Genomic DNA, 11952 nt, shown 5'->3' on the forward strand with positions numbered 1-11952 from the left:
GCATGCTAACAGTTAACATGTTTATGTCAACATGCTAACAGTTAACGGTGTTACAATAAATAGTTGACGCGGAAGTTTTACGCCTGCGAAAATAGCTAAAGAAAGCTAGCGTAGTTGTGTTAGCGTGCTACCATAGAAAAGTTAGCATTAACTAACTTTAGCAAATATTATTTTGACTTTAAAGTGGTTTGTTAGTGGTTAATAATTGACTTCACCACACGTGTGTACTTACAGTGTGTATATAAACCTTGATGGAGGTTTTACTGCGTTTTATTGGTGGAAAAAAGCCACTCCCATCATCTTCGTTGTTAGCTGACTGTTGCTAGCATTGATTTAGGATTTAGAATGCATGTGTTCTTGCCTTCTATAAGGTGTGTGAATGAGACAATTCCAAAAGTGCACTTCCCCTTTAAGAGGTGTCTCACCTTCTTCTGCAGGATGCAGTGGAAGATGAAGATGAACATGCCCTGCAGAGAGTTGAAGATGGTGAAGAGGTAGGCCATGATCACCGTGCTCTCGTTGATGTACATCAGTCCAAAGGCCCAGGTCAGACCCAGCAGACACAGCAGGGCTATGGCCCCGATCACCCAAGACCTGCAGGAGAGGACAAGAAACCACTTTTGGAAAAGAAGGATTCTTCTCCTAACATGAAGGTCACTGGTCCACCTGGATGATGGACCTTTGTGTTGGTGCTACACTGACCTGGTCTCTGACCCTCACCTATGTTCTTAGTGGTCCACCTGGATGATGGACCTTTGTGTTGGTGCTACACTGACCTGGTCTCTGACCCTCACCTATGTTCTTAGTGGTCCACCTGGATGATGGACCTTTGTGTTGGTGCTACACTGACCTGGTCTCTGACCCTCACCTATGCTCTTAGTGGTCCACCTGGATGATGGACCTTTGTGTTGGTGCTACACTGACCTGGTCTCTGACCCTCACCTATGCTCTTAGTGGTCCACCTGGATGATGGACCTTTGTGTTGGTGCTACACTGACCTGGTCTCTGACCCTCACCTATGTTCTTAGTGGTCCACCTGGATGATGGACCTTTGTGTTGGTGCTACACTGACCTGGTCTCTGACCCTCACCTATGTTCTTAGTGGTCCACCTGGATGATGGACCTTTGTGTTGGTGCTACACTGACCTGGTCTCTGACCCTCACCTATGTTCTTAGTGGTCCACCTGGATGATGGACCTTTGTGTTGGTGCTACACTGACCTGGTCTCTGACCCTCACCTATGTTCTTAGTGGTCCACCTGGATGATGGACCTTTGTGTTGGTGCTACACTGACCTGGTCTCTGACCCTCACCTATGCTCTTAGTGGTCCACCTGGATGATGGACCTTTGTGTTGGTGCTACACTGACCTGGTCTCTGACCCTCACCTATGTTCTTAGTGGTCCACCTGGATGATGGACCTTTGTGTTGGTGCTACACTGACCTGGTCTCTGACCCTCACCTATGTTCTTAGTGGTCCACCTGGATGATGGACCTTTGTGTTGGTGCTACACTGACCTGGTCTCTGACCCTCACCTATGCTCTTAGTGGTCCACCTGGATGATGGACCTTTGTGTTGGTGCTACACTGACCTGGTCTCTGACCCTCACCTATGTTCTTAGTGGTCCACCTGGATGATGGACCTTTGTGTTGGTGCTACACTGACCTGGTCTCTGACCCTCACCTATGTTCTTAGTGGTCCACCTGGATGATGGACCTTTGTGTTGGTGCTACACTGACCTGGTCTCTGACCCTCACCTATGTTCTTAGTGGTCCACCTGGATGATGGACCTTTGTGTTGGTGCTACACTGACCTGGTCTCTGACCCTCACCTATGTTCTTAGTGGTCCACCTGGATGATGTACCTTTGTGTTGGTGCTACACTGACCTGGTCTCTGACCCTCACCTATGTTCTTAGTGGTGCATGTTTGGAGCAGGTCCACCAAAACCATGGCACATATGGCCACTGGAACATTTCAACAGTGGAACATTTCACCAGTGGAACATTTCACCAGTGGAACATTTCCCCAGTGGAACGTTTCACCAGTGGAACATTTCCCCAGTGGAACATTTCACCAGTGGAACGTTTCACCAGTGGAACATTTCACCAGTAAAACATTTCACTAGTGGAACGTTTCACCAGTGGAACATTTCTCCAGTGGAATATTTCCCCAGTGGAATGTTTGACCAGTGGAACATTTCACCAGTGGAACATTTCCCCAGTGGAACGTTTCACCAGTGGAAAATTTCCCCAGTGCAACGTTTCACCAGTGGAACATTTCACCAGTAAAACATTTCACCAGTGAAACGTTTCACAAGTGGAACAATTCCCCAGTGGAATATTTCCCCAGTGGAACGTTTCACCAGTGGAACATTTCACCAGTGGAACATTTCCCCAGTGGAACGTTTCACCAGTGGAACATTTCCCCAGTGGAATGTTTCACCAGTGGAATATTTCACCAGTAAAACATTTCACCAGTGAAACGTTTCACAAGTGGAACAATTCCCCAGTGGAATATTTCCCCAGTGGAACGTTTAACCAGTGGAACGTTTAACCAGTGGAACATTTCACCAGTGGAACGTTTCACCAGTGGAATGTTTGACCAGTGGAACATTTCACCAGTGGAACATTTCACCAGTGGAACGTTTCACCAGTGGAACATTTCACCAGTAAAACATTTCACGAGTGGAATGTTTCACCAGTGGAACATTACCCCAGTGGAATGTTTCACCAGTGGAATGTTTCACTAGTGGAACGTTTCACCAGTGGAACATTTCACCAGTGGAACATTTCACCAGTGGAATATTTCCCCAGTGGAATGTTTCACCAGTGGAACATTTCCCCAGTGGAAAATTTCACCAGTGGAACGTTTCACCAGTGGAACATTTCACCAGTAACACATTTCACCAGTGGAACGTTTCACCAGTGGAACATTTCACCAGTAACACATTTCACCAGTGGAACGTTTCACCAGTGGAACATTTCCCCAGTGGAATATTTCCCCAGTGGAATGTTTGACCAGTGGAACATTTCACCAGTGGAACATTTTCCCAGTGGAACGTTTCACCAGTGGAACATTTCACCAGTGGAACATTTCCCCAGTGGAACGTTTCACCAGTGGAACATTTCCCCAGTGGAACATTTCACCAGTGGAACGTTTCACCAGTGGAACGTTTCACCAGTGGAACGTTTCACCAGTAAAACATTTCACTAGTGGAACGTTTCACCAGTGGAACATTTCTCCAGTGGAATATTTCCCCAGTGGAATGTTTGACCAGTGGAACATTTCCCCAGTGGAACGTTTCACCAGTGGAACATTTCCCCAGTGCAACGTTTCACCAGTGGAACATTTCACCAGTAAAACATTTCACCAGTGAAACGTTTCACAAGTGGAACAATTCCCCAGTGGAATATTTCACCAGTGGAACGTTTCACCAGTGGAACATTTCACCAGTGGAACATTTCCCCAGTGGAACGTTTCACCAGTGGAACATTTCCCCAGTGGAACGTTTCACCAGTGGAATATTTCACCAGTAAAACATTTCACCAGTGAAACGTTTCACAAGTGGAACAATTCCCCAGTGGAATATTTCCCCAGTGGAACGTTTAACCAGTGGAACGTTTCACCAGTGGAACATTTCACCAGTGGAAAGTTTCACCAGTGGAATGTTTGACCAGTGGAACATTTCACCAGTGGAACATTTCACCAGTGGAACGTTTCACCAGTGGAACATTTCACCAGTAAAACATTTCACGAGTGGAATGTTTCACCAGTGGAACATTACCCCAGTGGAATGTTTCACCAGTGGAATGTTTCACTAGTGGAACATTTCACCAGTGGAATATTTCCCCAGTGGAATGTTTCACCAGTGGAACATTTCACCAGTGGAACGTTTCACCAGTGGAACATTTCACCAGTAACACATTTCACCAGTGGAACGTTTCACCAGTGGAACATTTCACCAGTAACACATTTCACCAGTGGAACGTTTCACCAGTGGAACATTTCCCCAGTGGAATATTTCCCCAGTGGAATGTTTGACCAGTGGAACATTTCACCAGTGGAACATTTCCCCAGTGGAACGTTTCACCAGTGGAACATTTCACCAGTAAAACATTTCACCAGTGAAACGTTTCACAAGTGGAACAATTCCCCAGTGGAACATTTCACCAGTGGAACATTTCCCCGGTGGAAAATTTCACCAGTGGAACGTTTCACCAGTGGAACATTTCACCAGTGGAACGTTTCACCAGTGGAACATTTCCCCAGTGGAATATTTCCCCAGTGGAATGTTTGACCAGTGGAACATTTCACCAGTGGAACATTTCCCCAGTGGAACGTTTCACCAGTGGAACATTTCCCCAGTGGAACGTTTCACCAGTGGAACATGTCACCAGTAAAACAGTTCACCAGTGAAACGTTTCACAAGTGGAACAATTCCCCAGTGGAACATTTCCCCAGTGGAAAATTTCACCAGTGGAACGTTTCACCAGTGGAACATTTCACCAGTAACACATTTCACCAGTGGAACGTTTCACCAGTGGAACATTTCACCAGTAACACATTTCACCAGTGGAACGTTTCACCAGTGGAACATTTCCCCAGTGGAATATTTCCCCAGTGGAATGTTTGACCAGTGGAACATTTCACCAGTGGAACATTTCCCCAGTGGAACGTTTCACCAGTGGAACATTTCACCAGTAAAACATTTCACCAGTGAAACGTTTCACAAGTGGAACAATTCCCCAGTGGAACATTTCACCAGTGGAACATTTCCCCGGTGGAAAATTTCACCAGTGGAACGTTTCACCAGTGGAACATTTCACCAGTGGAACGTTTCACCAGTGGAACATTTCCCCAGTGGAATATTTCCCCAGTGGAATGTTTGACCAGTGGAACATTTCACCAGTGGAACATTTCCCCAGTGGAACGTTTCACCAGTGGAACATTTCCCCAGTGGAACGTTTCACCAGTGGAACATGTCACCAGTAAAACAGTTCACCAGTGAAACGTTTCACAAGTGGAACAATTCCCCAGTGGAATATTTCCCCAGTGGAACGTTTCACCAGTGGAACATTTCACCAGTGGAACATTTCACCAGTGGAAAGTTTCACCAGTGGAACGTTTCACTAGTGGAAAGTTTCACTAGTGGAATGTTTCACTAGTGGAACATTTCACCAGTGGAAAGTTTCACTAGTGGAATGTTTGACCAGTGGAACATTTCACTAGTGGAACATTTCACCAGTGGAACGTTTCACCAGTGGAACATTTCACCAGTAAAACATTTCACGAGTGGAATGTTTCACCAGTGTGTAGAGGCGGGCTCTACACACAACAGCCGACCAATGAGAATGTCCCTGACTGGACAGTGGTCTTAGCAGAAGGAGGCGGGCTCTACACACAACAGCCGACCAATGAGAATGTCCCTGACTGGACAGTGGTCTTAGCAGATGGAGGCGGGCTCTTCACACAACAGCCGACCAATGAGAATGTCCCTGACTGGACAGTGGTCTTAGCAGAGCCAATCAGCAAGAAAGACAAAGTGTGATAAAGCAGACAAAGAAATGAGAAGAAGAACATGAAGAAGACAAAAGTGTGATTGTGATCAAATATGTTCCACCTCCAGCAGCCTCACACGCACTCAGCAATTAAGAAAAGATCCAAAAGCGTTTCTTCTTTCAACTGCTCTTTGATTTTTGTATCTCCATTCAGGACTTTGCATTCCTGGAAGTCTGCAGCAAAGATCATCTTTCACACTTTACACGTTGTTACCATTAACACCACAACCTTTTGTCTGTGGTGGATGACAGCATGACACTGTCATTAGTTACTTAGTTAGTCAGTTGGTCAGTCAGTTAGTTAGTCTGTTGGTCAGTCAGTCTGTTAGTTAGTCAGTCATTCAGTCAGTCTGTTAGTTAGTCAGTCATTCAGTCAGTCAGTCAGTTAGTTAGTTAGTTGGTCAGTCAGTCTGTTAGTTAGTCAGTCATTCAGTCAGTCAGTCAGTTAGTTAGTTAGTTGGTCAGTCAGTCTGTTAGTTAGTCAGTCATTCAGTCAGTCAGTCAGTTAGTTAGTTAGTTGGTCAGCCAGTCTGTTAGTTAGTTAGTCATTCAGTCAGTCAGTTAGTTAGTTAGTTAGTTGGTCAGTCAGTCTGTTAATTAGTTAGTTAGTTAGTCAATCAGTCTGTCTATTAGTTAGTTAATCAGTCAGTCAGTCGGTCAGTTAGTTAGCCGGGTTGAGAGGGAAATGAAGTCGTGTTTTGCAGATCACATAAACTCACGTGCAGATGATAGTCATGTGCTCCTTGAGATGATGTCACACACAAACAAGACTGAGATGATGTCACACACAAACAGGACTGAGATGATGTCACACACAAACAGGACTGAGATGATGTCACACACAAACAGGACTGAGATGATGTCACACACAAACAAGACTGAGATGATGTCACACACAAACAGGACTGAGATGATGTCACACACAAACAGGACTGAGATGATGTCACACACAAACAGGACTGAGATGATGTCACACACAAACAGGACTGAGATGATGTCACACACAAACAAGACTGAGATGATGTCACACACAAACAAAAATGAGATGATGTCACACACAAACAAGACTGAGATGATGTCACACACAAACAAGACTGAGATGATGTCACACACAAACAGGACTGAGATGATGTCACACACAAACAGGACTGAGATGATGTCACACACAAACAGGACTGAGATGATGTCACACACAAACAGGACTGAGATGATGTCACACACAAACAGGACTGAGATGATGTCACACACAAACAGGACTGAGATGATGTCACACACAAATAAGACTGAGATGATGTCACACACAAACAGGACTGAGATGATGTCACACACAAACAGGACTGAGATGATGTCACACACAAACAAGACTGAGATGATGTCACACACAAACAGGACTGAGATGATGCCACACACAAACAGGACTGAGATGATGTCACACACAAACAGGACTGAGATGATGTCACACACAAACAGGACTGAGATGATGTCACACACAAATAAGACTGAGATGATGTCACACACAAACAGGACTGAGATGATGTCACACACAAACAAGACTGAGATGATGTCACACACAAACAGGACTGAGATGATGTCACACACAAATAAAACATGTTTTTATGCAAAGAAGTCACAAGAAAGGATGGCAGTCACACATTATTTGACTTCAGTCTTTGTGCAGCCAGGATGAACTCGGCTGAGTTTCAAACAGGTCAAACGCAGCTCACAGCAAATAAACAAAGAAGGACAAGCGGTATAAAATGGATGGATTAACTTTTTGCCCTCCTTTTAAACGGCAAAATAAGTTTGACTTAGTCCGAGGACCACTGTGACTTGGGACTTAAGGACCATGCCAAGTGCTTTTATTGACCTCTAAAATGGTCATTGCTTGGTTCCACAGTAGGAAGTCTTTCAGGCTAATGAGCTCCAATAAAGATATTTTTATTTAGCAACACGCCTGACATTAAGTTGGTAGTTTTAGTACGAGAGTCAAAATGATGACCATAAGTAAGACAATATATAATAATAATAACATTGATCAAGTCAAATGATGATAATAAAAAAAATCAGGTAGCAGAGCATATGAGAGACTTTTTGAAATGAAATGTATTCTTTTTTTACACTGTTTTGCTGTGGCATTCATGCATTAAAAATGACAAAATAACAATAACAACATTTATAAATGGTTGATTTATATAGGCTAGTAAGGTAATACACATTAGTAGGCTAAATGAACCTCTTCAACATAAACATACAACAATAACATTATAAAAAATAATATTATGATACGTTGTTATATGTCATTTCTCAGTTTTTGGTTATATTTCTATACTTGTATATTTAAGTATGTTTTATTTAAAAAAACTAATATTTTTTTTATTTCGTTGTGGCATTGATGTATTTTCATGTATTTTATGTAATGTATGATGCATTTGTTTTTAGAATCATCAAAGTTCCTCTTGAATTCTTCACTTGTTGACTTTATGAAGTTCTTTAAAGGCCTACTGAAAGCCACTACTACCGACCACGCAGTCTGATAGTTTATATATCAATGATGAAATCTTAACATTATAACACATGCCAATACGGCCGGGTTAACTTATAAAGTGACATTTTAAATTTGCCGCTAAACTTCCGGTTCGAAACGCCTCTGAGGATGACGTATGCGCGTGACGTAGCCCGGGGAACACGGGTATGCCTTCCACATTGAAGCCAATACGAAAAAGCTCTGTTTTCATTTCATAATTCCACAGTATTCTGGACATCTGTGTTCGTGAATCTGTTGCAATCATGTTCATTGCATTATGGAGAAGGAAGCTGAGCAAGCAAAGAAGAAAGTTCACGGTGCGAAATGGACGTATTTTTCGAACGTAGTCAGCCACAACAGTACACAGCCGGCGCTTCTTTGTTTACATTCCCGAAAGATGCAGTCAAGATGAAAGAACTCGGATAACAGAGACTCTAACCAGGAGGACTTTTGACTTCGATACACAGACGCCTGTAGAGAACTGGGACAACACAGACTCTTACCAGGATTACTTTGATTTGGATGACAAAGACGCAGACGTGCTACTGTGAGTATGCAGCTTTGGCTTCTAAACATTTGATCGCTTGACCGTATGTGCGCAACTTTTTTTTGCGTATGTACGTAACTTTTTTAAAATATATAAGCTTTATGAACCTTGGGTTAGGTGAACGGTCTTTTGGGCTGAGTGATTGTGTGTGTTGATCAGGTGTTTGAATTGTATTGGTGTGTTCTATGGAGCTAGGAGCTAGCAGAGGAGCTAGGAGCTAGCATAACAAACACGCAGGTGTTTTTATGCAGGATTAATTTGTGGCATATTAAATATAAGCCTGGTTGTGTTGTGGCTAATAGAGTATATATATGTCTTGTGTTTATTTACTGTTGTAGTCATTCCCAGCTGAATATCAGGTACCGTGAGTATGCAGCCTTGGCTGCTAAACATTTGATAGCTTGACCGTACGTGCGCGTCACGTACGTAACTTTTTAAAAATATATGAGCTTTATGAACCTTGGGTTAGGTGAACGGTCTTTTGGGCTGAGTGATTGTGTGTGTTGATCAGGTGTTTGAATTGTATTGGCGTGTTCTATGGAGCTAGGAGCTATCAGAGGAGCTAGGAGCTAGCATAACAAACACGCAGGTGTTTTTATGCAGGATTAATTTGTGGCATATTAAATATAAGCCTGGTTGTGTTGTGGCTAATAGAGTATATATATGTCTTGTGTTTATTTACTGTTGTAGTCATTCCCAGCTGAATATCAGGTCACCCCCGGCTCTCACAGCATCTTCCCTATCTGAATAGCTTCAACTCCCCACTAGTCCTTCACTCTCACTTTACTCATCCACAAATCTTTCATCCTCGCTCAAATTAATGGGGAAATTGTCGCTTTCTCGGTCCGAATCTCTCTCACTTCATGCGGCCATCATTGTAAACAATAGGGAACTTTGCGTATATGTTCAACTGACTACGTCACGCTACTTCCGGTAGGTGCAAGCCTTTTTTTAATCAGATACCAAAAGTTGCAATCTTTATCGTCGTTGTTCTCTACTAAATCCTTTCAGCAAAAATATGGCAATATCGCGAAATGATCAAGTATGACACATAGAATAGATCTGCTATCCCCGTTTAAATAAAAAAAAATCATTTCAGTAGGCCTTTAATAAGAAAATAGAACTCATTAGAAAGGAGATTAAAGCTCCAACTGGGTTCTATTAACACAAATAGGACTGTATATACGACGGACACTGCCCTCCAAAATAGTCTCTCTCTCTATGATGAAATAACATTAGAGGAATTATTACGACGTGTAAATGGGATAAAACAAACAACATGTTTACTTGACCCACTTCCTGGGAAACTTATCAAGGAGCTTTTTGTATTATTAGGTCCATCAGTGCTAAATATTATAAACTTATCACTTTCCTCTGGCACAGTTCCCCTAGCATTCAAAAAAGTGGTTATTCATCCTCTACTCAAAAGACCTAACCTCCATCCTGACCTCATGGTAAACTACCGACCGGTGTCACACCTTCCCTTTATTTCCAAAATCCTATCAAAAATAGTTTCACTGCAGCTAAATGAACACTTAGTGTCTAACAATCTCTGTGAACCCTTTCAGTCCGGTTTCAGGGCAAATTTACTACAAGGAGACAGCCCTCGCAAAAATGACTAATGATCTATTGCTAACGATGGATGTCATCCATGTTGCTGCTTCTTCATCTTAGCGCTGCTTTCCATACCATCCATCATAATATTCTGTTAGAACGTATAAAACATGTATTGGTATGTCAGACTTACACTGGTCCAAGTCCCTCTACACAACTGTGTTTACACTGGTCCAAGTTCCTCTACACAACTGTGTTTACACTGGTCCAAGTTCCTCTACCCAACTGTGTTTACACTGGTCCAAGTTCCTCTACACAACTGTGTTTACACTGGTCCAAGTTCCTCTACACAACTGTGTTTACACTGGTCCAAGTTCCTCTACACAACTGTGTTTACACTGGTCCAAGTCCCTCTACCCAACTGTGTTTACACTGGTCCAAGTTCCTCTACACAACTGTGTTTACACTGGTCCAAGTTCCTCTACCCAACTGTGTTTACACTGGTCCAAGTCCCTCTACCCAACTGTGTTTACACTGGTCCAAGTTCCTCTACACAACTGTGTTTACACTGGTCCAAGTTCCTCTACACAACTGTGTTTACACTGGTCCAAGTTCCTCTACCCAACTGTGTTTACACTGGTCCAAGTTCCTCTACACAACTGTGTTTACACTGGTCCAAGTTCCTCTACACAACTGTGTTTACACTGGTCCAAGTTCCTCTACCCAACTGTGTTTACACTGGTCCAAGTTCCTCTACACAACTGTGTTTACACTGGTCCAAGTTCCTCTACACAACTGCAAAAAAGTTAACGTCTCTAAGTTTGAACTGGAATCAGGGGATGGGTTGGTGTTATAGTCCTTGGTGTCACAGTCCTTGGTATCTTAGTCCTTGGTGTCACAGTCCTTGGTATCTTAGTCCTTGGTGTCACAGTCCTTGGTGTCTTAGTCCTTGGTGTCATAGTCATTGGTGTCACAGTTGTTGGCATCTTAGTCCTTGGTGTCATAGTCCGTGTTGTCTTAGTCCTTGGTGTCACAGTCCTTGGTGTCATAGTCATTGGTGTCACAGTTGTTGGCATCTTAGTCCTTGGTGTCATAGTCCTTGTTGTCTTAGTCCTTGGTGTCACAGTCCTTGGTGTCACAGTCCTTGGTGTCTTAGTCCTTGGTGTCATATTCCTTGGTTTCATAGTCCTTGGTGTCACAGTCCTTGGTGTCATAGTCCTTGGTGTCATAGTCTTTGGTGTCTCAGTCCTTGGTGTCACAGTCCTTGGTGTCACAGTCCTTGGTGTCACAGTCCTTGGTGTCATAGCTGTAAACAATTTACCATGTGTAGGGCTTTAACAAACCATGCATGATGGGTAAATGTTTGTTTAAGGTGCTAGTATGGATGGAGCACAACCAGCTGCTCTCACTTTCTTCATGAAGACAAAAACTGTCAGCTGGATCTTGAAATCAACGGAACCTTCTAAAAAAGGGCAGTAAATACTGAGCCCCTTGTCTCGGTGCACACATGGACATGTACGCTCTCAGACCAGAACACTTACTTGATGTTGTCCAGACATCCAGAGTCCGGTTTGAGGATGGCGGTGTGGTGGAACATCTTGTACAGCGCAATGCCAAGGAAGATCACATTGAGCTGAAACACACAGATGGACAGGTAGGAGTTAGCAGCGTGATCAAACACACCATTCACTCCCAAGTCCTGCACAGGCCAACAGGAACAAGTCTGAGGACACGGTCGATGAGAGGAAACCTTTTGGCTGTGGTGTCAT

General features: G+C 43.4%; 1 protein-coding gene across 1 annotated transcript in view; it reads right to left on the reverse strand.

The window, feature by feature from the left end:
- The window catches only part of LOC133633443 (adhesion G protein-coupled receptor L3-like), an 87303-nt gene that overhangs the window by 19845 nt on the left and 55506 nt on the right, over window positions 1-11952 (reverse strand). Inside the window, exons 9-10 of the mRNA XM_062025969.1 lie at window positions 11725-11816; window positions 426-594 (exon numbers count right to left, since the gene is read on the reverse strand). Of these exons, the coding sequence (XP_061881953.1) occupies window positions 426-594; window positions 11725-11816 (261 nt within the window). The remainder of the gene's footprint in view (window positions 1-425; window positions 595-11724; window positions 11817-11952) is intronic.

This window comes from Entelurus aequoreus, linkage group LG18 (genome assembly GCF_033978785.1).
Source record: "Entelurus aequoreus isolate RoL-2023_Sb linkage group LG18, RoL_Eaeq_v1.1, whole genome shotgun sequence".
Classification (NCBI taxonomy): Eukaryota; Metazoa; Chordata; class Actinopteri; order Syngnathiformes; family Syngnathidae; genus Entelurus; species Entelurus aequoreus.